Below are 27,094 nucleotides of genomic sequence, written 5' to 3'. Positions count from 1 at the left end.
CACGGGTGGTGCTGCGGCGAATATCCTGCTGAACGTCGGCCCGGTGCCCAGCACAGTTGTCGCCGGCGGTTCTGCTATCGGGGAGGTGAGTAATGCAGTTTGTGTGAATCGGGGGTTTGCTGCAGTTGGAAAGGGCCGGGACCGAGTTCTGCCGGACGGCTGCAGGCTCCGGGGTCTCCGGTCCCGCAGCCCCGGTTTTAGCTTTGCGCCCGAGCCCGGGCTGTGGGATCAGTCAGTTGTGGTTCCCAGGCTGGGAGGGGGTTTGGGGTGAAGGGGATCTGTCTGTGTGTGGGTAGAGGTTACGGGTGGACTGTGGGTGTGGGGTGAGTGGTCGGAAAGATGTGGGACCCTAGGCCTGAAAGGGGGCGGTTGTTAGAAAGTGGGATGTCCTTTCAGCAGGGGTGCAGTGCTAATTGTTTTAGGTGCCGGAGCTGACAAAATGCTTGCCATTTCCTATATCCCCTCTCTCACCCAGTTTGTGTACCTGCTGATTTCATGTACTGGGCAACCTCCTTGCCCCAATCGAGTAATGAACAGGTAAACAAATTGAGATTTATTATCACAGGCAATTGACGTGAAATTTGTTCGACAGCAACAACAGTTCAATGCAGTACATAAATACATATTCTGGCATAGATAATAAATAAATTAAAACATAATAAATTAAAAACTAAATCATTATGCATAATGAATAGATTGTTAAAAATGTGTAAAAACAGAAATGATGTATATTAAAAAGTGAGGTAGTGTCCAAAGCTTTCAAAGTCCATTCAGGAGTCGGATAGCAGAGGGGAAGAAGCTGTTCCTGAATCGCTGAGTGTGTGCCTTCAGGCTTCTGTGTCTCCTACCTGATGGTAACAGTGAGAAAAGGGCATGCCCTGGGTGCTGGAGGTCCTTTATAATGGATGCTGCCTTTATGAGACACCGTTTCCGTAAGATGTCCTGGATACTTTGTAGGCTAGTACCCAAGATGGAGCTGACTGGATTTACAACCTTCTGCAGCTTCTCAGGGTTCTGTGCAGTAGCCCCTCCATACCAGACAGTGATGCAGCCTGTCCAAATGCTCCCCACAGTGCAGCTATAGAAGATTTTGAGCTTGTTTGTTGCAATGCCAAATCGCTTCAAACTCCTAATAAAGTACAGCTGCTGTCTTACCTTCTTTATGACTACATCGATATGCTGGGACAACCAACAGGAATTCTGCAGATGCTGGAAATTCAAGCAGCACACATCAAAGTTGCTGATGAATGCAGCAGGCCTGGCAGCATCTCTAGGAAGAGGTACAGTCGACGTTTCAGACCGAGTCCTGACAAAGGGTCTCGGCCTGAAACGTCGACTGTACCTCTTCCCAGAGATGCTGCCTGGTCTGCTGCGTTCACCAGCAACTTCAATATGCTGGGACCAGGTTAGATCCTCAGGGATCTTGATGCCCAGGAATTTAAAGCTACTCACTCTCTCCACTTATGATCACTCTTATGATGATTGGTACGTGTTCCCCCGTCTTACTCTTCCTGAAGTCCATGATCAGCTCTTTCGTCTTACTGACATTGAGTGCCAGGTTGTTGCTGTGGCACCATTCCACTAGCTGGCATATCTCACTCCTGTACGCCCCCTCGTCACCACCTGAGATTCGACCAACAATAGTTGTATTGTCGGTAAATTTGTAAATGGTGTTTGAGCTGTGTCCAGCCACACAGTCATGTGTATACAGAGAGTAGAGCGGTGGGCGAAGCACACACCCCTGAGGTGCGCCAGTGTTGATTGTCAGCGAAGAGGATATGTTATTACCAATCCGCACAGACTGTGTTCTTCTGGTTAGGAAGATGAGAATACAATTACAGAGGCCCAGGTTCTGCAACTTCTCAATTAGGATTTGGGAATGATGGTATTAAATGCGGAGCTGTAGTCGATGAACAGCGGCCCAACATAAGTGCTTGTGTTGTCCAGGTGGTCTAAAACCGTGTGAAGAGCCGTGGAGATTGCGTCTGCCATTGACCTATTGTGACGACAGGCAAATTGCAGTGGGTCCAGGTCCTTGCTGAGGCGGGAGTTCATTTCAGTCATAACCAACCTCCCAAAGCATTTCATCACTGTCGATGTAAGTGCTACCGGGCAATAGTCCTTAAGGCAGCCCACATTCTTCTTCTTTGGCGCTGCTATAATGGTAAACCAAGATGAAAGAAATATATCAATTCCAGAGCTACACAGAAATATAGTGATAGTTAAAACATTAACAAGAGTATAGCCTATCAGTACATTTCAGTGTATAACTGGTACAATAAAACATATAATAATCTAATAATATGACAAAGTATTACTCAGTTGCACTCACTAATTTATCGTAAAATACAATTATCAAGCGAGTAAAGAAAAAGGCACTAATCATGTATTTTACCAATTTAAAAGTAATTACCTACTTACCAAACACCACCAATGAGAAGTTTCACAATAATTTCCACAAAGGGTCAGGCGTAATATGTGTTCGGGGGTCTGAAGCAACTCTTGTCCTGGTATCATCTGCTGATCTGATCTGTGGTACTGCAGCCATGTTGTGACATACGGCTCAGGATTCCACTGAACTAGAGGAGGTCTGTGTAGTTTAACAAACATAAGTGCTGATACATGATCTATGAGAGTCCTTGAGTGTGTTGTTGTTATTATCAAGTTGATGTGACTGAATCCTCTCTCACACTCAGCAGTACTAATAGGAATAACTTGTGAACAGCTCAGTAATGGACGTAAATCTTGGGGGATGCGGCGTCCACGATCCTCCACATAATCTCTGAAGGCATTTATTACAGAGGAAGAAGAAAGCTTAAATCTCTTACAGAGAGATGATATTGCAGCTTCTCCATCATTCTCCATCAGACAGAAAGTACCGAAGCATCCGGGCTCACACGACAAGACTGCGTAACAGCTTCTTCCCCCAAGCCATCAGACTCCTCAATACCCAGAGTCTAGACTGACATTCACATCATTTATTATTATATTGTTATTTGTCCGCTACTGTGCCTATTGTCTTGTTTATAAATTATTGTACTGCCCTGCACTGTTTTTGCACACTTTATGTTGTCCTGTGCAGGTCTGTCGTCTAGTGCAGTTTTTTAATGTTTTTACGTAGTCTAGGGTAGCCTTGTGCAGTCTCACATAGTCTAGTGTAGTTTTGTGTTGTTTTATGTAGCACCAGGGTCCTGGAGAAACATTGTCTCGTTTTTACTGTGTACTGTACCAGCAGTTTATGGTTGAAATGACAAAAAGATACGACTTGCCTTGAAAAAAAAATATTAAGCAGTATTTCAGCAGGCCAGTTATCTTTATCAAGGACACACATTTCATTTGGCTGGGAATTAATACATACTTTGAGGTTTAGAAGTTTGAGAACCTTTCAAAAATGTTGCCGTGAACATAAGGTGCTACAAACTGTTTATAAGACGAGTAAGAAAATGTCGATAATTAATGGAGACAATTTTGTTGTTGCTTGTTAAGATAATTTCTCCAAATTTCCCCTTTTCAACTGCCTCTTGAGCTTCTAGAGTTCTTGTACCAGGTTGGTCTTTCAGTCCATGCAGTGATCTTCTGATCCATTGGGTCAGTTTGTCTGCATAAACAGTCGTAGTAGTGTGTTTCTGTAAACACTCTGACAGTAAACCAAGTTCATGCAACGTGTCATGCGTTAGAGCTCAGTCCAATAGAAACTGTCCTGAAGAATCTTTCCAACAGACCTTCATAGGTTTTTCTCTCACTCCCAGATCCTGTTTCATTCTTCATTGCTTTTTCAAAGTGAAAACACAGTGCTTCATAATTTTGTCACACTGCTGAAACTGTTCGAAATGAGCTAGCCACACACCTGGTGCCCAGAACACGGCCTATTTTGCAAATTTGTTGTTCTAGTTGAGAGGCACATTCAGACAGTTCCTTTTGATTTAGAGGTGATCTACTGTAAACAGAGTACAATTTATCCATAAATGATTGAAAATGATTTATTCCGTGAACTTCTCTCACTGAATCACCTACTGCAAGTTCTAATCTGTTATTAAGACTACGCCAATTTGTCACATCAGGGTAATGTTCCTTGAGAATTGTAGCAACACCAGATTTGACACCAGGCATTATGTTCTCCCGATCACTAGCAAATGCTACAAGGTTCTGTTTCAAGTAAGAGTCATCAAACCCATGGTTCTTGAGACAATTCAGAAGATGCTTAACAATAGTTGCACCTTTCTGATCAGGCAGTTCAATTAGATCTAAAAACATAAAATGGGGATCACCTTCCTTATCACGTTTCAAATAAACTATTCGGGTGGTCTTAATGCTCAGGCTTGTTGATTGATCAATGAGAACAGAAAATTTGCCATTTTTTCTGTTTGATATGCTAGCAAATTTTCTTTTTCATATTAATGGCTACTGTTGAAGTCAGAAGTTTACATACACCATAGCCAAATACTCAGTTTTACACAATTCCTGACATTTAATCCAAGAAAACATTCCCAGTCTTATGTCAGTTAGGATCAGTACTTTATTTTAAGAATGTGAAATGTCAGAATAATAGTAGAGAGTGTAAAAGAGGTTTGCCAGGATATTGTCTAGATTAGAGGGCATGAGCTATAGCGAGAGGTTGGACAAACTTGTGTTGTTTTCTCCAGGGTGGCGCAGGCTGGGGTGAGACTGGATGGACGTTTATAACATTACGAGTGGAGTAGACAGATGGTATGTTTTTCCCGGGGGTTGAAATGTCTAACACATTTAAGGTGAGAAGAGATGTGAGCGGCAAGTTTGTTTCTTTCCACATGAATAGTGGGTAGCTGGAGTGCTCTGCCTGGGGTGATGGGAGACCCCACCAGTCACGTGATCCCATTTGCCCCTGGCATTTAACTGCAGATATAACAAGCTCTTCGCGCATGCTCACAGTCTCCGGCTGGGTGGTGCTGAAGTGGATCTAATGTTGGCCGTGAACCCTGAACTGAGGGCCAATTACTCATTTAGTACCCAGTTATCTGGGCTCGTCAGAAATGTGTCGACTTCACTTAATCTGCATTGAACAATCCAAACCAGGAGCCCAGGCTGTCTATTTCCGCAGAATTGAAATGGGAGTCCCGCCAACAGCTCACGTGAGGCTGTGTGCCTCAGATCTGCCCTGCCCTCTGCTTTGTGACACAAGATCATGTGGTGTGTGCTCTCAGTCCCCGGATTGGTGGTAATGCTTCCTCCATGTTGTGTTGGGGAAATCTGATGTTGGCCCCTGAGTCCCGTTAACTTCCCCTAACTCGCCTGGCTTCCTGAGGCTCCTCACATTTGTCCTTGAGCTTTATGGCTGTTGTGTCTTCTCCCCGACTGGGGTGGGTGAGAAAGGAGAACGTCCCAGGCTGTGGGGATGTTTGATTTCACTGCCTGCTTTACCGAGGGACTGGGAAGTCCAGGGAGGAGAATGGTTTCTGTGATGTGCTGATCTGTATCCAAAGATCCCTGCAGTTCCTCGCAGTCACAGGCAGAGTAGTTACCATACAAAGTGTGAAGAGTCCGGGTGGGAAACTTTCTATGGTGTGTTGATAAAAATTTGGTGAGGGTCAAAGAGCATATGCCAAAATTCTTATTGTTTATTCTAACTTGGTCATTTTAGGATCTTTTATACAGTAGTATGTGTGATTAATTCAATATCTGTGTATTGTTGGAGGATCATCAGTGATTGTCCTTGATCCCTTCTCCCACCTGGTTCCATCTGCTCATTCCTGCCCATCTTGTTCAACCTCTGCCCACTTTCCTAACCCCACTTCAGTGATGTATACCAACTATCTGGGCAACCTCGGCCAACCCTGTATCCCACCTCCTCAATGTTATATATCAGCAATCTTTCTTCTAACCTTGTCTTCATTGTGAAGTGTTCATTTACACTTTTGGCCTCACTGAGTTATTTCCAGAATCAGTTTTTGTTAGCTGGAATGCCAGAGGGTCATCAGGTTCCAGTTCTGTTGTGCATTGGTGTGGAGGTGCTAGTTGTGAACTGTGACTGGCTGACACACTGTAGCATTTTACTGGCAGCAAAGAGTACTGGGAGAGTTGGTGCTTGGGCTATAATCCTGTGATCTACATTCCAGGCATATGGAACTGTTGGTGTTTTGGTTTTGACTTTGGTTAGTGCTTCTACAGATGGGGCTGGATGGTCGTCCTTCTGCAATGAAGCAGAAATTTCGAGCAGCTGGACATTGGTTGTGGGGAAATCCCGGATTGCACTACCCAGTGTGAGATGTGGGGACAATGTGTGAGACTCTCAGGGTCGGTGAGTGGCAGATTCAGCTGTGTGACTCTGTGAGGTTGGGTCCTGGGATATCACAGTTTTTGATCCAGGTAAAATGGACCCGGGAATCGAGCTGCTTGGGCTTATGAGGTGTTGAGCAAGTATTTCTGTTCTGGGATCAGATGCTTGTTTCTGGAGTTCCTTTGGAAGCACTGACTGCTAATCTGAGGAGAGGATGAGTTCCCATTCCATCCTCACAGGGAGAAGCTGTGAGTAATTGGGCTGTTCCGTGTTTACAACAGTAGAACTGGACCCTTGAGTTTGGTGTTCAAACTGTATTTGGAAATCCCACCCACACCGCCCCCCCCTCCACTGTCACTTGTCTGTCACTCGGTGGGGAAATCAAGCAGAATCTGAAATTGCTGGAGATCTGCACTAAAAAATGAAAATGTTTGAAGTCATTCTGACGAAACGTTATTAACCTGAATTGTAAAGTTTGTTCCTCTCCCCACACCTATTCCTCACCTGCTGTGTGTTTCTGGTGATTCCAGTTTCTTTTCATTACATTCACCCTGGAATGGTTTATATTTCCTGAAATGGACCTCATCTAATCTGGAAATGGAAATGGCTCGTTTTGTGTTAGTAGAACAGTAAAGAAAGCACAACTTTTCTCTATAAATTATTCTGGTACCGATTTGTTATTCCTGGAAATGTGTTCAGTACCGTTGTTGATAACAAGGTTTATAAGAATAATTTCAGGAATAATCAGCTTTATGTACAGTATTGTTATGAACCAGCAGCAATAGATATGAAAATGAGTCAGGCTTTATAAACAAACAACAAAATTTATTAACCTCTGCTCAAAAACATAGAAAAGTAAACAAACGATGAACATAACTGGAAGTTAGCAGTTATGCGGCAATATCTAACAAACAGTCAAACTTAGAATCAGTTCTCATTGAAGCACAGTCTTAAAGTGGTAAATTCAAAAGTCCAAGTGATGTATACAATCATTAAGGAGAGACTTCCCCGAAACAACAATTCCTTCGAAGAAATGACAAATCTGTCAACCACAGCAGAGAGATGCCTTGTCAGACAAAATCACAAAGAAATAAAGTGTCTTAAAGAAACTGACCTTTTGGCTGGAGGGTGGTCACTGCACAAACTTTCCCGACCTTGCAGGGGCTTAACTCGAACGTGCATGCCACAGTTTCCCAAAAGAAGATACAAAAAGTTCGATCACTCCCAAATGGCTGAATATTAACTTTACCCAATCCTTTGGGTTCGAATAACACTGGTAATGTCTTCACTCTCCGATACTAGGCTGTGAGGGAACATTAAGCAGAAATTTTTGGTTTCCCTTTTTATTGTTAATGTGCTTCATTATCTTTCATGTTAAAGTTAGACCTGCGGTGAGAGATTTATTGGAAGAAAAACCCCAACTGGAAGCAAACCACGACTGAAGACGAGGGAACAGCAACAAGTGAACCAGCCCGAGGATTGAGAGCATCAACTGGAGAGAACTCATCTGACTTGGAGATTCCAGTGATTCAGTCAGGAGAAAGTTTGGTGAGTCTCATTTACTCAAACACTGGTCCTTTAGACATTACATACCTGTACAAAGGAAGGTAAGAAATAGTTGGAGTGAGACTGAATGTGCCCAGATGAACCATTTATGCCTCTGTCAGACCCAGTTGCAATCACTCCAGGTCTGGTAATGTGCTGTCAGCAGCCCAGCCCTTTAAAACCACTCCCATTCCCTCACTGATTACTCAGTTCAAGATCTTGCATCCTCTGAAGTAGATTTTGGTCAGCTCTGAGTGAAAGAGAGGGGAGTGTTTATACTGACCATCTTTGAAAAAAGTAATTGTTGAACTTGCTGCAAACTCTCTACCCATACCCTGTACTCTATCAACCAAATTATTGACGTAGATGACAAGTAGCAACGGGCGTAACCCCAGGGAACAACACTAAGCATGGGACTCGAGTCCAAGAAACAGCCTCTCACCATAACCCTCTGCTTCCTACCAATCATCTGTTTGCAGACCCTGGGGATCTGTGACAAGGTCAATGTTAACAGGAAGTTTTGTCAGTAATTAAGATGAAGAGAACTGTGGCCTCCTGAAGGGCCAGGCGAGCTGAGCTGTCTGACCCAGTGGACCAGATCCACCCTCTTTGACAACTTAATTTACCCCATGCCCATCCACCCAGGTCATGTTGCATCCGATAACCCACAGTGGCCCCACACCCTTCTTACCGTTCGCCCCACACCGACACACAGACAGGTCCGCTTCATCCCCATCCACCCTCCCAGCTTGGGGACCCACAACAAAATGATCCTGCAAACCTGACTCAGGTACAAAACTAAAACCAGGGATGCAAGGCTGGAGAGCCCGGAGCCCCCAGCTGTCCGGCTCGGTCCCAGCCCTTTCCCAATGCAATCGGCCCTCGATTTACACAGACCCCGGGATCAGTCCCTTCCTCACCACCACTTAAACAGGAGAAACACCAGCATTAGCTGGGGTTGACATTATATGGCGATTTGCAGTCGGTCCGCACCAGAGTCCTGCGATTGACGGAGCTACAATTCCCATAGCAGGCAGTGATGCAGCCAGTCAGGATGCTCTCGATTGTGTCCCTGTAGAAAGTTCTTCGCACTTGGGGGCACATTCCAAACTCCTTCAATCGTCTGAGGTGAAAGTGGCACTGTTGTGCCTTTTTCACAACACAGCCGGTACAGACCGTGTGAGATCCTCGAAGATGTGTATGCCAAGGAACTTAAAGCTGTTCACCCTCTCAATTCCAGATCCATTGATGTCAATAGGGGTTAGCCTGTCTCCATTCCTTCCGTAATCCACAACCAGCTTCTTTGTTTCTGTGACATCGAGGAAGTGGTTGTTTTCTTGACACCAGTCAGATGTTGGTCAAACTTCAAAGTCAGCAATCAAAAGATTGAGCATGGTGCTTCGAATGTGCTGAACTGTGTATATCAAATGCAGGAAGCCAGATGAGCTCAGTGCATTGAATTATGATATTGTTACCATTACTGGGACTTGGTTGCCCCAACAGTCTGAGGGATTGAGAGAAATAAAGTTACAAAGACTATGCCAGAAACAAAGATTGATATACCAAGTGATTTTAACTTTCCATATATTGGCTGGGACTTCCATACTGGAAAAGGACCAGATGGGGTAGAGTTTGTCAAATGTGCTCTCAACCAGTAGAATTCCCAAAGTAGAAGTGTGCAATAAGCTATCAGGAAATGATCCAGCGCTAGTGACAGAAATTAGTGTAGGGGAACACTTTGTATCTAGTGATCATAATACCATGAGATTCCAAGTAAATATGGAAAAAGAGAGGTCTGGACCACAAGTTGAGATTCTAACTTGGAGAAAGGTCAATTTTGATGGCATCAGAAAGGATCTGACAAGTGTGAACTGGGACAGGATGTTTCTGGCAAAGGATTACTTGGTAAGTGGGAGTTCTTCAGAAATGAAGTTTCGAGGGTGTAGAGCTTGTACGTGCCCGTCAAACTAAAAGTTGAAAGGTAATTGGTGCAGGGAACCTTTGCTTTCCTGAGATATTGAGGCCCTGGATATTTTGTTTCTCTGAATGCATCAGGCTGTTGGGTGCAACCAAGAATCATTAGCGACTACAATATCATAATTCCATGCCCTGAGCTCATCTGACATTTCTTTTTCGTTGTCTTCAGTTTGTTTCTGAAAGCGTCCCAATGTTTTTTATTCTAATATTTGCCCTCTCTTTGGTTTCTACGTTGGCTTTGGCTTTTCATTTCAGCCACAGTTGTGTCCTCCTGCCTTTACAATGCTTCCAGTTCTTTGAGATGTATCTATCACTCAGCTCCGGAATTGCTCGCAGAGCAGCAATGGCTGGAGTTTCTGTCATTCCTACCAGTTTCCCTTCCAATCAAGTTTGGCCAGCTTCTCTGTCACAGAAACATGGAGAAGGTCAGTGCAGAAACATGCCCACTCTGGACGATCAGAATGGTAATCTATATGAGGAGACAAAATAGATGGGGGCAATTTTAAATCGTATTTTTGCATCTGCATTTACTCAGGGGATGGTCACAGGGTCTATAGAAGTGAGGCAAAGCAGCATCAACTTCATGGACCCTGTACAGATTACAGAGGTGGAGGTGTTTGCTGTCTTAAGGAAAATTACCGTGGATAAATCACCAGGGCCTGACAAGTTGTTCCCTGGGACCCTGCGGAAGACAAGTGCAGAAATTGTCAGGGCCCAAGCACAAATATTTAAATCATCCTCAGTGACAGGTGAGGTACTGGAGGATTGGAGGACAGCCAATGTTGTTCCACTGTTCAAGAAAGGCTCTGAAAACAAACTAAGAATTTATACGTTGGTGAGCTTGACATCAGTAGGGAGAAAGTTATTGGAACGTATGTGCAGGAACCAGATATACAATTATTTAGATAGATGTGGACTGATTAAGGATAGGTAGCATGGGTTTGTGCATGGTAGGTCATGTCTAACCAAATTTATCGAGCCTCACGAGGATGTTATCAGGAAAGTGGATGAAGGCAAGGCAGTAGATGTTGTCTACATGGACTTTAGCAAGACACTTGACAAAGTCTCATATGGGAGGTTGGTCAAGAAGGTTCAGTCACTCAGCATTCAAGATAAGATAGTAAATTGGATGATACACTGTCTTTGGGAGAAGCCAGAGTGTGGTAGCAGATGGTTGCCTCTCTGACGGGAGGCCTGTGACTAGTGGTGTGCCACAGGGATCAGTGCTGGATCTGTTGTTGTTTGTCGTCTATTTCAGATATCTGGATGATAACATGGTTAACTGGATCAGCAAATTTGTGGATGACACCAATATTTGTGGTGTAGTGGACAGCAAGAAATACTCTCATGGCTTGCAGTGTGATCTGGACCTGCTGAAAAAATGGGTTGCGAAACGGAAAAAGGAATTTAATGCGGACAAGTGTGAAGTGTTGCATGTTGGTAGGAACAAGGTCTTACACAGTGACTGGTAGGGCACTGAGAAGTGTTGTAGAAGAAAGGGATCTGGGAATTCAGGTCCATAATTCACTGAAAGTGGTGTCACAGTTCAATCAGGATGGAAATAACGATTTTGGCACATTGGCCTTCACAAATCAAAGTACTGAGTAGAAACATAGAAACATAGAAAATAGGTGCAGGAGTAGGCCATTCGGCTGATCATCCAACTCAGAACACCGCCTCAGCCTTCCCTCCATACCCCCTGACCCCCGTAGCCACAAGGGCCATATCTAACTCCCTCTTAAATATAGCCAATGATCTGGCCTCAACTGTTTCCTGTGGCAGAGAATTCCACAGATTCACCACCCTCTGCGTGAAGAAGTTTTTCCTAATCTCGGTCCTAAAAGGCTTCCCCCTCTATCCTCAAACTGTGACCCCTCGTTCTGGACTTCCCCAACATCGAGAACAATCTTCCTGCATCTAGCCTGTCCAATCCCTTTAGGATCTTATAGGTTTCAATCAGATCCCCCCTCAATCTTCTAAATTCCAACGAGTACAAGCCCAGTTCATCCAGTCTTTCTTCATATGAAAGTCCTGCCATCCCAGGAATCAATCTGGTGAACCTTCTCTGTACTCCCTCTATGGCAAGGATGTCTTTCCTCAGATTAGGGGACCAAAACTGCACACAATACTCCAGGTGTGGTCTCACCAAGGCCTTGTACAACTGCAGTAGTACCTCCCTGCTCCTGTACTCAAATCCTCTCGCTATAAATGCCAGCATACCATTCGCCTTTTTCACCGCCTGCTGTACCTGCGTGCCCACTTTCAATGACTGGTGTGTAATGACACCCAGATCTCGTTGCACCTCCCCTTTTCCTAATCGGCCACCATTCAGATAATAATCTGTTTTCCTATTTTTGCCACCAAAGTGGATAACTTCACATTTATCCACATTAAATTGCATCTGCCATGAATTTGCCCACTCACCCAACCTATCCAAGTCACCCTGCATCCTCTTAGCATCCTCCTCACAGCTGACACTGCCACCCAGCTTCGTGTCATCCGCAAACTTGGAGATGCTGCATTTAATTCCCTCATCCAAGTCATTAATATATATTGTAAACAACTGGGGTCCCAGCACTGAGCCTTGCGGTACCCCACTAGTCACCGCCTGCCATTCTGAAAAGGTCCCGTTTATTCCCACTCTTTGCTTCCTGTCTGCTAACCAACTCTCCACCCACACCAATACCTTACCCCCAATACCGTGTGCTTTAAGTTTGCACACTAATCTCCTGTGTGGGACCTTGTCAAAAGCCTTATGAAAATCCAAATATACCACATCCACTGGTTCTCCCCTATCCACTCTACTAGTTACATCCTCAAAAAATTCTATGAGATTCGTCAGACATGATTTTCCTTTCACAAATCCATGCTGACTTTGTCCGATCATTTCACCGCTTTCCAAATGTGCTGTTATCACATCCTTGATAACTGACTCCAGCAGTTTCCCCACCACCGACGTTAGGCTAACCGGTCTATAGTTCCCCGGTTTCTCTCTCCCTCCTTTTTTAAAAAGTGGAGTTACATTAGCCACCCTCCAATCCTCAGGAACTCGTCCAGAATCTAACGAGTTTTGAAAAATTATCACTAATGCATCCACTATTTCTTGGGCTACTTCCTTAAGCACCCTGGGATGCAGACCATCTGGCCCTGGGGATTTATCTGCCTTCAATCTCTTCAATTTACCTAACACCACTTCCCTACTAACATGTATTTCGCTCAGTTCCTCCATCTCACTGGACCCTCTGTCCCCTACTATTTCTGGAAGATTATTTATGTCCTCCTTAGTGAAGACAGAACCAAAGTAATTATTCAATTGGTCTGCCATGTCCTTGCTCCCCATAATCAACTCACCTGTTTCTGCCTGCAGGGGACCTACATTTGTCTTTACCAGTCTTTTCCTTTTTACATATCTATAAAAGCTTTTACAGTCCGTTTTTATGTTGCCTGCCAGTTTTCTCTCATAATCTTTTTTCCCCTTCCTAATTAAGCCCTTTGTCCTCCTCTGCTGCACTCTGAATTTCTCCCAGTCCTCAGGTGAGCCACTTTCTCTGGCTAATTTGTATGCTTCTTCTTTGGAATTGATACTATCCCTAATTTCTCTTGTCAGCCACGGGTGCACTACCTTCCTTGATTTATTCTTTTGCCAAACTGGGATGAACATTTGTTGCAGTTCATCCATGCAACCTTTAAATGCTTGCCATTGCATATCCACCGTCAATCCTTTAAGTGTCATTTGCCAGTCTATCTTAGCTAATTCACGTCTCATACCTTCAAAGTTACCCCTCTTTAAGTTCAGAACCTTTGTTTCTGAATTAACTATGTCACTCTCCATCTTAATGAAGAATTCCACCATATTATGGTCACTCTTACCCAAGGGGCCTCTCACAACAAGATTGCTAATTAACCCTTCCTCATTGCTCAAAACCCAGTCCAGAATAGCCTGCTCTCTAGTTGGTTCCTCGACATGTTGGTTCAAAAAACCATCCCGCATACATTCCAAGAAATCCTCTTCCTCAGCACCTTTACCAATTTGGTTCACCCAATCTACATGTAGATTGAAGTCACCCATTATAACTGCTGTTCCTTTATTGCACACATTTCTAATTTCCTGTTTAATACCATCTCCGACCTCACTACTACTGTTAGGTGGCCTGTACACAACTCCCACCAGCGTCTTCTGCCCTTTAGTGTTACGCAGCTCTACCCATATCGATTCCACATCTTCCCGGCTTATGTCCTTCCTTTCTATTGCGTTAATCTCTTCTTTAACCAGCAACGCCACCCCACCTCCCCTTCCTTCATGTCTATCCCTCCTGAATATTGAATATCCCTGAACGTTGAGCTCCCATCCCTGGTCACCCTGGAGCCATGTCTCTGTGATCCCAACTATATCATAATCATTAATAACAATCTGCACTTTCAATTCATCCACCTTATTACGAATGCTCCTTGCATTGACACACAAAGCCTTCAGGCGCTCTTTTACAACTCTCTTAGCCCTTATACAATTATGCTGAAAAGTGGCCCTTTTTAATGCTTGCCCTGGATTTGTCGGCCTGCCACTTTTACTTTTCTCCTTAGTACTTTTTGTTTCTACCCTCACTTTACACCCCTCTGCCTCTCTGCACTGGTTCCCATCCCCCTGTAGTGAACTAACCTCCTCACGCCTAGCCTCTTTAATTTGATTCCCACCCCCCAACCATTCTAGTACAGGAGATGGATGTCATATTGACATTGTACAAGATATTGGTGAGGCCTGATTTGGAGTATTGTGTACAGTTTTAGTCACCAACCTACAAGAAAGATGTAAAAGAAGTGGAAAGAGTTCAGAGAAAATTCACGAGGATGTTGTCACGTCTGGAGGAATTGGGTTATAAGGAAAGAATGAACGGGTCAGGACTATATTCCATAAGACCATAAGACAAAGGAGCAGAAGTTGGCCATTCGGCCCATCGAGTCTGCTCCTCCATTTTATCATGAGCTGATCCATTCTCCCGTTTAGTTCTACTCCCCCACCTTCTCACCATAACCTTTGATGCCCTGGCTACTCAGATACCTATCAATCTCTGCCTTAAATACACCCAATGACTTGGCCTCCACTGCTGCCCGTGGCAACAAATTGCATAGATTCACCACCCTCTGACTGAAAAAATTTCTTTGCATTTCTGTTGTGAATGAGCGCCCTTCAATCCTTAAGTCATGCCCTCTCGTACTAGACTCCCCCATCATGGGAAACAACTTTGCCACATCCACTCTGTCCATGACTTTCAACATTCAAAATGTTTCTATGAGGTCTCCCCTCATTCTTCTAAACTCCTAGGAATACAGTCCAAGAGCGGACAAACGTTCCTCATATGTTAACCCTCTCATTCCCGGAATCATTCTAGTGAATCTTCTCTGTACCCTCTCCAACGTCAGCACATCCTTTCTTAAATAAGGAGACCAAAACTGCCCACAGTACTCCAAGTGAGGTCTCACCAGCGCCTTATAGAGCCTCAACATCACATCCCTGCTCCTATACTCTATTCCTCTAGAAATGAATGCCAACATTGCATTCGCCTTCTTCACTACCGACTCAACCTGGAGGTTAACTTTAAGGGAATCCTGTACAAGGACTCCCAAGTCCCGTTGCATCTCAGAACTTTGAATTCTTTCCCCATTTAAATAATAGTCTGCCCGTTTATTTTTTCTGCCAAAGTGCATAACCATACACTTTCCAACATTGTACTTCATTTGCCACTTCTCTGCCCATTCTTCCAATCTATCCAAGTCTCTCTGCAGACTCTCCGTTTCCTCAGCACTACCGGCCCCTCCACCTATCTTCGTATCGTCAGCAAACTTTGCCACAAAGCCATCTATTCCATAATCCAAATCGTTGATGTACAATGTAAAAAGAAGCGGCCCCAACACTGATCCCTGTGGAACACCACTGGTAACCGGCAGCCAACCAGAATAGGTTCCCTTTATTCCCACTCTCTGTTTCCTGCCAATCAGCCAACGCTCTGTCCACATATGTAACTTTCCGGTAATTCCATGGGCTCTTATCTTGTTAAGTAGCCTCATGTGTGGCACCTTGTCAAAGGCCTTCTGAAAATCCAAATATACAACATCCACTGCATCTCCATTGTCCAGCCTACTGGTAATTTCCTCAAAAAATTGTAAAAGGTGTGTCAGGCAGGATTTTCCTTTAAGGAATCCATGCTGAGTTCTGCCTATCTTGTCATATGCCTCCAGGTACTCTGTAACCTCATCCTTGACAATCGACACCAACAACTTCCCAACCACCGATGTCAAGCGAGCAGGTCTATAATTTCCTTTTTGCTTTCTTGCCCCCTTCTTAAATAGCGGACTGACATTGCAATCTTTCAGTCCTCCGGAGCCATGCCAGAATCTATCGACTTTTGAAAGATCATCGCTAATGCCTCCGCAATCTCCACAGCTAAACAAAGGTTCTGAACCTAAAGAAGGGTAACTTTGAAGGTATGAGACGTGAATTAGCTAAGATAGACTGGCAACTGACACTTAAAGGATTGACGGTGGATATGCAATGGCAAGCATTTAAAGATCGCATGGATGAACTACAACAATTGTTCATCCCAGTTTGGCAAAAGAATAAATCAAGGAAGGTAGTGCACCCGTGGCTGACAAGAGAAATTAGGGATAGTATCAATTCCAAAGAAGAAGCATACAAATTAGCCAGAAAAAGTGGCTCACCTGAGGACTGGGAGAAATTCAGAGTTCAGCAGAGGAGGACAAAGGGCTTAATTAGGAAGGGGAAAAAAGGTTATGAGAGAAAACTGGCAGGGAACATAAAAAATCACTGTAAAAGCTTTTATAGATATGTGAAAAGAAAAAGATTGGTTAAGACAAATGTAGGTCCCCTACAGACAGAAACAGGTGAATTGATTATGGGGAGCAAGGACATGGCAGACCAATTGAATAATTACTTTGGTTCTGTCTTCACTAAGAAGGACATAAATAATCTTCCAGAAATAGTAGGGGACAGAGGGTCCAGTGAGATGGAGGAACTGAGCGAAATACATGTTAGTAGGGAAGTGGTGTTAGGTAAATTGAAGGGATTAAAGGCAGATAAATCCCCAGGGCCAGATGGTCTGCATCCCAGAGTGCTTAAGGAAGTAGCCTAAGAAATAGTGGATGCATTAGTGATAATTTTTCAAAACGCTTTAGATTCTGGACTAGTTCCTGAGGATTGGAGGGTGGCTAATGTAACTCCACTTTTTAAAAAAGGAGGGAGAGAGAAACCAGGGAATTATAGACCAGTTAGCCTAACATCGGTGATGGGGAAACTGCTAGAGTCAGTTATCAAAGATGTGATAACAGCACATTTGGAAAGCGGTGAAATCATCGGACAAAGTCAGCATGGATTTGTGAAAGGAAAATCATGTCTGACGAATCTCATAGAATTTTTTGAGGATGTAACTAGTAGAGTGGATAGGGGAGAACCAATGGATGTGGTATATTTGGATTTTCAAAAGGCTTTTGACAAGGTCCCACACAGGAGATTAGTGTGCAAACTTAAAGCACACGGTATTGGGGGTAAGGTATTGATGTGGATAGAGAATTGGTTGGCAGACAGGAAGCAAAGAGTGAGAATAAACGGGACCATTTCAGAATGGCAGGCAGTGACTAGTGGGGTACCGCAAGGCTCAGTGCTGGGACCCCAGTTGTTTACAATATATATTAATGACTTGGATGAGGGAATTAAATGCAGCATCTCCAAGTTTGCGGATGACATGAAGCTGGGCTGCAGTGTTAGCTGTGAGGAGGATGCAGGGTGACTTGGATAGGTTAGGTGAGTGGGCAAATTCATGGCAGATGCAATTTAATGTGGATAAATGTGAAGTTATCCACTTTGGTGGCAAAAACAGGAAGACAGATTATTATCTGAATGGTGGCCGATTAGGAAAAGGGGAGGTGCAACGAGACCTGGGTGTCATTATATACCAGTCATTGAAAGTGGGCATGCAGGTACAGCAGGCGGTGAAAAAGGCAAATGGTATGCTGGCATTCATAGCAAGAGGATTCAAGTACAGGAGCAGGGAGGTACTACTGCAGTTGTACAAAGCCTTGGTGAGACCACACCTGGCGTATTGTGTGCAGTTTTGGTCCCCTAATCTGAGGAAGGACATCCTTGCCATAGAGGGAGTACAGAGAAGGTTCACCAGATTGATTCCTGGGATGGCAGGACTTTCATATGATGAAAGACTGGATGAACTAGGCTTATACTCGTTGGAATTTAGAAGATTGAGGGGGGATCTGATTGAAACATATAAAATCCTAAAGGGATTGGACAGGCGAGATGCAGGAAGATTGTTCCCGATGTTGGGGAAGTCCAGAACGAGGGGTCACAGTTTGAGGATAAAGGGGAAGCCTTTTAGGACAGAGATTAGGAAAAACTTCTTCACACAGAGAGTGGTGAATCTGTGGAATTCTCTGCCACAGGAAAGAGTTGAGGCCAGTTCATTGGCTATATTTAAGAGAGAGTTAGATATAGCCCTTGTGGCTAAAGGGATCAGTGGCTGTGGAGGGAAGGCTGGTACAGGGTTCTGAGTTGGATGATCAGCCATGATCATACTGAATGGCGGTGCAGGCTCGAAGGGCCGAATGGCCTACTCCTGCACCTATTTTCTATGTTTCTACTTCCTTCAGAACACGAGGGTGCATTCCATCTGGTCTGGGAGATTTATCTACCTTTAGACTATTCAGCTTCCTGAGTACTTTCTCTGTCGTAATTGAGACTGCGCACACTTCTCTTCCCTGCCACCCTTGAGTGTCCGGTATAATGCTGATGTCTTCCTCAGTGAAGACAGATGCAAAATACTCGTTCAGTTCCTCTGCCATCTCCTTATCTCCCATTACAATTTCTCCAGCATCATTTTCTATCAGTCCCATATCTACTCTCACCTGTCTTTTACTCTTTATATACTTAAAAAAGCTTTTAATATCCTCTTTGATATTATTTGCTAGCTTCCTTTCATAGTTAATCTCTTCTCTCTTAATGACCTTCTTGGTTTCCTTTTGTAAGGTTTTAAAATCTTCCCAATCCTTTGTCTTCCCACTAATTTTTGCTTCCTTGTATGCCCTCTCCTTTGCTTTAACTTTGGCTTTGACTTCTCTTGACAACCACAGTTGCATCCTTTTTCCACTCGAAAATTTCTTCTTTTTTGGAATATACCTGTCTTGCTCCTTCCTCACTTCTCGCATAAACACCAGCCACTGCTGCTCTGCTGTCTTTCCCGCCAGTGTCCCTTTCCAGTCAACTTTGGCCAGTTCCTCTCTCATGTCACTGTAATTTCCTTTACTCCACTGAAATACCGACACATCAGATTTTGGCTTCTCTTTTTCAAATTTCACAGTGAACTCAATCATGTTATGATCACTGTCTCCTAAGGGTTCCTTCACCTCAATCTCTCTAATCACCTTCGGTTCATTACACAATACCCAATCCAGTACAGCCGATCCCCTAGTGGGCTCAACAACAAGCTGTTCTAAAAAGCCATCTCGCAGACATTCTACAAATTCTCTCTCTTGAGATCCAGTGCTGACCTGATTTTCCCAATCCACTCGCATGTTAAAATCCCCCACAATTATCATAACACCGCCCTTCTGACAAGCCTTTTCTATTTCCAGTTGTAATTTGTAGTCCACATCCCTGCAGCTATTTGGAGGCCTATAAATAACTGCCATCAGGGTCCTTTTACCCCTGCTATTTCTTAGCTCAACGCATAAAGACTCTGCACCTTCCGATCCTATATCACCTCTCTCTAATGATTTAATATAATTTCTTACCAATAAAGCCACGCCTCCCCCTCTGCCTACCTTCCTATCCTTCCGATACACCGTGCATCCTTGGACGTTCAGCTCCCAGAGACATGCATCCTTTAGCCACGTCTCAGTGATGGCCACAATATCATACCTGCCAATCTGTACCTGTACGACAAGATCATCCACCTTGTTCCTTATGCTGCGTGCATTTAAGTACAACACCTTAAGACCAGTATTTGATACTTTTTGCTTTGATTTCACTGCAACTTTATTGCACTGCAACTCATCCCAATGGCTACAAATTTGCTCCATCACCTGCCTGTCTTTCCTGACATCTTTACTGCTCACTATCTTAGATTTATTTCTGTTTTCTCCTTCCTCCGCTCTGTCATTCCGGTTCCCATTCCCCTGCCAAATTAGTTTAAACCTTCCCTAACAGCTCTATTAAACTTTCCCGCCAGGATATTGGTCCCCTTCGGGTTCAGGTGTAACCTGTCCTTTTTGAACAGGTCATACTACCCCCAGAAGAGATCCCAATTATCCAAGAATCTGAAGCCCTGCCCCCTGCACCAGTCTCTCAGCCACGCATTCATCTGCCTGATCCTACTATTCTTGCCCTCGCTAGCACGTGGCACAGGTAGCAATCCCGAGATTACTACCCTGGAGGTCCTGCTTCTCAGCTTCCTTCCTAACTCCTGGAAATCTCTCTTCAGGACCTCCTCCTTTGTCCTATCTATGTCATTGGTACCAACATGTACCAAGACTACTGGCTGCTCACCCTCCCCCTTCAGAATATTCAGGACCCAATCCGAGACATCCCGTACCCTGGCACCTGGGACGCAACGCACCATGCGGGTATCTCTATCAGGCTCACAGAATCTCCTGTCTGTTCCCCTGACTATGGAATCCCCTACGACTACCGCATTTCTCTTCTCCCTCCTTCTCTCCTGCACAACAGCGCCAAGCTCAGTGCCAGAGACCCCGGTCACCATGGGCGTCCCCTGTCAGGTCATCCCCCTCAAAAGCATCCAGAACAAGATGTTTGTTGCTGATATTTGTTCCTTGGAATATAAATGATTGAGGGGAGGTTTGATGGAGGTGTACCAAAATTATGAGGATTACAGATGGGGTAAATGCAAGCTGGCTTTTTCCACTGAGATTGGATGAGACTACAACCAGAGGCCATGGATTAAGTGTGAAAGGTGAAATTTTAAGGGGAACATGATGGGAAACTTCTTCACACAGACGAACATCCGCATGTGGAATGAACAGCCCATACAATTGGTGAATGCAAGCTCAATTTCATCATTTAAGAGGTTTATGTAGGTACCTGGATGGTAGGGATATGTGAGTAGAAAGTTTAAATAGTTCAGCACAAACTTGATAGGCCGAAGGGTCTCTTTCTGTGTTGTACTTTTCTATGACTGTGACAAGAACCTAAAATAATACTAATATTCACTCTAATTCCTTTTAACAGCTGTGCAGACCAACCATACATCTGAGTCGGAGTCATTTACATGGTGTTAAAACTGTGGCACTTTAAATTAACAGAACATAAAAGAAAATCCCAGCTGTACGTCAACAAAGGCTATTTGTGTGAGAGTGTTTCAGTTACTGTGGGGCCAGGCACCCATGCAGCTCAGTGGGAACAAGGAATAATACCAATGGAGAGAGTCAAACTGAGCCAGGTCACAGACTGGAGATGGCAGAAATGCCCCATTCTCATAGAGACAGGAAGAGCATCAGAGAATTTGATGGTCATTCCATATACCAGTACTGTGCCCAGTTAGAAGATGATTTCTCTCTCCAAATTGGGTTGAAATTCACTGTAACAGTGTGATGCCAGATCACACCTTGACAACTCAAGTGATCTCATCTGAAATGTTGTCCTTCACCTATTGATGGATTTTGTAAATCTTTTTACAGGTTAAAAACGACGAGGAATTTGTCTACGGGAATCTTGAACACAACACGCCAGTTTTGCTGTCTCTGTCCAGATATTTAAGAAGTGGAGCAAGGGATTCACTCGATCATCCTTCCTGCTCAGACTGTGGGGAGGGATTCACTTGATCATCTGACCAACTGGCACGCCCGTCATTTTACACAGGGGTGAACCCATTCATCTGCTCAGACAGCAGGAATGGATTCACTCGGTCATCTCAACTGAAGGTACATCAGCAATTTCACACTGGGCAAGGCCATTCATCTGTTCTGTGGGTGAGAAGGAATTCAGTCGGTCTTCCCACCTGTGGATGCACCAGTCAGTTCACACTGGGCAGAGGCTGGTCATCTGCTGAATTTGTGGGGAAGGATTCACTTGGTTATCTGACCTAATGGCTCACCAGCGAGTTCACACTGGGGATCGGCTGTTCACCTGCGCGGACTGTGGGAAGGGATTCACTTGCTCTTCTAAACTGAAGGTACATCAGCGAGTTCACACTGGAGAGAGGCCATTCACCTGCTCAGACTGTGGGAAGGGATTCATTTCGTCATCTCAACTGAAGGTACATCAGCGAGTTCACACTGGGGAGAGGCCGTTCACCTGCTCAGACTGTGGGAAGGGATTCAGTTTGTCATTTCAACTGCTGAGACACCAGTCAGCTCACACCAGAGAGTGGCCATTCACCTGCTCAGACTGTGGGAAGGGATTCATTTCGTCATCTAAACTGAAGGTACATCAGCGAGTTCATACAGGGGAGAGGCCGTTCACCTGCTCAGACTGTGGGAAGAGTTACACTCAGTCATCTGACCTAATGGGACACCAGCGAGTTCACACTGGGGAGCGGCCATTCACCTGCTCAGACTGTGGGAAGGGATTCATTTCAGCATCTAAACTGAAGGTACATCAGAGAGTTCACACAGGGGAGAAGCCGTTCACCTGCTCAGACTGTGGGAAGGGATTCACGCGGTCATCTAAATTGAAGGTACATCAGAGACTTCACACTGGAGAGAGGCCATTCACTTGCTCAGACTGCGGAAAGGGATTTACTTCCTCATCTCAACTGAAGGTACATCAGCACGTTCACACTGGGGAGAGGCCGTTCACTTGCTCAGTCTGTGGGAAGACATTCACTTTGTCACCTCACCTACTGAGACACCAGTCAGTTCATACCGGGGCGTGGCCATTCACCTGCTCAGTCTGTGGGAAAGGATTCACTGAATTATCCTCCCTACAGAGACACCAGTCAGTTCACACTGGGGAGAGGCCGTTCACTTGCTCAGTCTGTGGGAAGACATTCACTTTGTCACCTCACCTACTGAGACACCAGTTAGTTCATACCGGGGCGTGGCCATTCACCTGCTCAGTCTGTGGGAAAGGATTCACTGAATTATCCTCCCAACAGAGACACCAGTCAGTTCACACTGGGAAGTGGCAGTTCACCTGCTCAGTCTGTGGCAAGGGATTCAATCGGTCATCTCACCTCGTGACACACCAGTCAGCCCACACAGGGGAATGGCCATTCACCTGCTCAGACTGTGGGAAGGGATTCACTTTGTCATCTCAACTGAAGATACATCAGCGATTTCATACTGGGGAGAGGCCGTTCACCTGCTCAGACTGTGGGAAGGGATTTACTATGTCATCTCATCTGAAGGTACATCAGCGAGTTCACACTGGGGAGAGGCCGTTCACCTGCTCAGTATGTGGGAAGGGATTCACTCGGTCATGTCAACTACAGAGACATCAGCGAGTTCACACTGGATAGAGGCCGATCTCCTGCTCAGACTTTGGGAGGAGATTCTCCTAGCCAAATCAACCAAATGTGTATCATTGAGTTCACACTGGGGAGAGGCCGTTCACCTGCTCTGACTGTGGGAAGCGATTCACTTAGTCATCTAACCTTATATAACCCCCGCTTCGGCTAGCTGCTTAATATAGGGGCTGATAGTCCCTCAGCCTGGCCAAACTTAAGAAATCTTGTTTTGGTGGATGCTGTGTGATGTGTTCCCTGTTACAAATCAGTACCCCAAAATAACAAACAGTAAACAATATGTGATTAAGTGATTGAGCTTTCTAATTCTTACTTTGACTATGTGGTTAGTGAAGTAAACAAAAAAAGATAAAAGGGCCCACTCTCTCCATTCGTGTCTTCTCATCTCTCCCTGACAAAAGACCATGAAAATCTCTCTTCCAGACTCACAAGAAAGAACACTTCTGTCATTGGATAACCCTGTACTCCAAAACCCTGTTATCTCTAGTTGTAACCTAAACATTGCTGCTACAGAGAAACCATTACCTCAGCAGTGAAACGTTACAGAGAGATCGTTACATTAGCTGTGAAACCTTACAGCTTGTGACGCACTACCGGGTTCACACTGGGGAGAAAGTTTCAATAAGCTGCTTGCTGGATATTTGTCCATCACCGTTGCTGATTGCAATTTCGAGAGTGACTGTCGGTGCTGAACTCTGCAATTATTGTTGCTGCTCACCACACCCAGTTCTGTACCCTGGTCACTGGGCATGGGAGGAGTTTCTTCTGCTGTATATTCACCTTTAATGGGACTGGAGTTGAATATTCTGGATAAGAGACAAATAAATCAGTTCTATTTTAAACTCTGTCTATGGTACTTAGTGAATTTATAACACAACTAGTGTACAGTAGAGAGTCAACTCAGGCCGGCTGGACCCTGCCAGTGATTCAGTTCCACAACAGTCCTTTTCAATCCTCCCCTATTGTTCATCTCTCACTCTCCCTGTGGTGATGAGTTCAAAACAGTCACCACTCTGTGGGTGAAGAGGATTCCGTTGAACTTTCTGCAGACTGAAGAAGTCGAGGAGAAGGGAATCAGCAGCGGGGCGTGGCAACGAATGACAGAGTAGCAACATTTGGAAACTGATTGACAGAGAAAATCTTTCGGTTGTCTATCTGATGACACAAACAATGCCTGTGGTGAGGTGCTCCACTGGTCGAGGAGTATGTGTGTTGGGAATGGTTTTATTTATTGAGGGAGTTGTTCCTGCTTGTTTATCCTGTAATATTATATCCAGATGGTTATTATGGATTATCCTATCTGTAATAATGTATTGATTATCAAATAATTTGTAAGATTTTGACTATAAAACTGGATCAGGCTTGAATTTATGGTGCCTTTATGAAGTGATGGAGGGCATTCATGAGTTTGAATTTTAAAGCAAGATTTTGGTGAATGATATTTGCCACTTGATTGTACCTTTGTAAGTAATCAGATTGCGTTAAACTGCTGCAGGATCCTGAAATGTGTTGGATTGTTTCTGGTTTTTCTTGGCATTTTCTGCACTTACTGCCTTGTTTGTTTGTACTTCATTTACTTTTGTTTTTTTTTTCCTTTTGTTAACCATCCTGTCCTGTACAGGTGTACCCCACTTTTCAAACGTTCACTTTATGAAACCTCACTGTTACAAAAGACCTACATTAGCTCCCTGTTTTCGCTAACAGACGGTGTTTTCACTGTTACAGAAAAATCAGTGCACGAAAAAATCAGCGAGCCATAAAAGGCAGCGTGCGCCCCGAGCGGCCGCTCTCCCTCCGGATTCGGAACGGCATTCTGGCTGGCATTGCTTAAATACATTGCATTGAGCAGCCGTTAGCGAGATGAGTTCTAAGGTATTGGAAAAGCCTGAAAGAGCTCGTAAGGGTGTTACACTTAGCGTAAAATTAGACATAATTAAGCGTTTTGATCATGGTGAACGAAGTAAGGACAACATGAGTTTGGCTTGTGGAAGCTGACGAAGATGATGTTGAAGAGGTTTTGGCATCCCATGATCGGCACTGATCTGGGCCGACAATTACGTGTCGGGCGGCACCTAATTAATTTGCATGTTTATTTCGGCTTTTTTTCTTAAAGATGTGCTAGATGCCTCCCGGCTACTGCTGCATTCTTCGCGGCAATATATCGGTCAGCGGCCCGGAGTGTGGGGGCCACTGCACCATCCCAACCTGCGACGACTCAGCCTAACACAGCACCATCAGTGTGCTCGACGCTGTCCCGATTCTGATGAATGATACTAAACTGTACAGACATTATTTCTACTTTATATCGGCTGTGTATTTTTGGTGTTATTTGGTATGATTTGGCAGCTTCATAGTTTACAGGTTACTGGAGAGAGTGTTCTTGCCAACAGCGCTTGCATGAGATTTTCTGCCGAGAGCGCTTGTGTGAGATTTTCGCTACGGAGAACAGTGCTGGCAATGATTGTGGAAAAGTATTTCTACTTTATACAGGCTGTGTTTTTATCATATCATTCCTGCTTTTACTATATGTTACTGTTATTTTAGGTTTTATGTGTTATTTGGCATGATTTCGTAGGTGGTTTTTGGGTCTGCGAATGCTCACAAAATTTTCTCATATAAATAAATGGTAATGGCTTCTTCGCTTTATGACATTTTGGCTTACAAACCGTTCCATAGGAACGCTGTACCTTCGGATGGCAGGGGAAACCTATATTTTTGCTAGGAACCCCTCTGTTTCTGGGAAGAGGTCTCCAACTCTCAGTCAGGTGCTCGATGCTTCCTTGTCACCATCTCATCTGCTCAGATCATTGGGATGTCTCCCATGGAGAGTCATACTCATTCCACTGGTTAATGTTTTCTTCCATAGTGATGATTCATTTTTCTGAGTTGGCCTCTCATTTAAGTTTTCTAGCCTGTCTTTCTTATCACAACTGCTTATCAGATACTTTCATGCTTCTTGAAAGAACAAGCTGGTAGTGGGGTTGTGTGGCTCTGTTAGTAAAATAGTAAATAAAATCATTAGAAAGAGGTGCCATAGGGTTGGTAGGTCTAGAACCTGTGGGTAGAATTAAGGAACAGCAAATGTAAAAAAAATATCCCTGATAGGAATTGTATAGAGACCTCCAAACAGTAGTGAGTATGTGATCCACACATTACAATGGGAGATAGAAAATGCATGCTAAAGGGGCAATGTTACAATAGTCATGGGGGATTGTCATGCAAGTGATTAGGAAAATTAGGATGGTGTTGGTCTCAACAGGAGAAATTCCTAGAATGCCTACAAGGTGCTTTTTTACAGCAGCTCGTAGTTGAGACCAATTGGGGATCAGCTATTCTGGATTGGGTGTTGTAATGAACCAGAATTAATTAGGTCACTTCAGTTCAAAGAACCCTTCAGGGCAAGTGATCTTAATATGATCAAATTCACCCTGACATTAGAGAAGGAGAAGGTAAAGTCAGATGTGGAATAAAGAGAATTAGAGAGACATGAGAGATAAATTGGTCGAAATTGATTTGAAAAGAACATGGGCAGGGATGAAAACAGAGCAGCAATGGCAGGAATTTCTGGAAGCAATTCAGAAGGCACAGGATATATACAGTGGCATGCAAATGTTTGGGCACCCCTGGTTAAAATTTATGTTACTGTGAATAGCTAAGCGAGTAAAGGATGTCCTGATTTCCAAAAGGCATAAAGTTAAACATGGCACATTTCTTTAATATTTTAAGCAACGTTACATTTTTATTTCCATCTTTTACAGTTTCAAAATAATGAAAAAGGAAAAGGGCCCGAAGTGAAAGTTTGGACAACCTGCATGGTCAG

At 44.2% G+C, this 27,094-nt stretch overlaps 1 protein-coding gene across 4 annotated transcripts; it reads left to right on the top strand.

The window, feature by feature from the left end:
- Nucleotides 1–27,092, top strand: LOC140206704 (uncharacterized). 4 transcript variants are annotated; one of them, XR_011888361.1, is made up of 5 exons: nucleotides 9–85; nucleotides 4,644–4,707; nucleotides 7,634–7,801; nucleotides 21,488–21,730; nucleotides 27,033–27,079. XR_011888361.1 is itself a non-coding variant. In XM_072274866.1 (2 exons), the coding sequence occupies exon 1, from the start codon at nucleotides 21,895–21,897 to the stop codon at nucleotides 23,266–23,268; it is 1,374 nt and encodes a 457-aa protein (XP_072130967.1). In that variant the 5' UTR covers nucleotides 21,848–21,894; the 3' UTR covers nucleotides 23,269–25,146; nucleotides 27,033–27,089. The 4 variants fall into 4 exon arrangements, 1 of the variants encoding a protein (XP_072130967.1); XR_011888363.1 differs by lacking the exon at nucleotides 21,488–21,730 and having other exon boundaries at nucleotides 27,033–27,092; XR_011888362.1 differs by lacking the exons at nucleotides 4,644–4,707; nucleotides 27,033–27,079 and having other exon boundaries at nucleotides 1–85; nucleotides 21,488–21,776.
- The last annotated feature ends 2 nt before the right edge of the window (nucleotides 27,093–27,094 follow it).

The sequence above is a fragment of the Mobula birostris genome, chromosome 13, assembly GCF_030028105.1.
Source record: "Mobula birostris isolate sMobBir1 chromosome 13, sMobBir1.hap1, whole genome shotgun sequence".
NCBI classification, from domain to species: domain Eukaryota; kingdom Metazoa; phylum Chordata; class Chondrichthyes; order Myliobatiformes; family Myliobatidae; genus Mobula; species Mobula birostris.
Note: the sequence above shows the minus strand (reverse complement) of the source record. Positions and strands in the feature narration are given on the sequence as shown.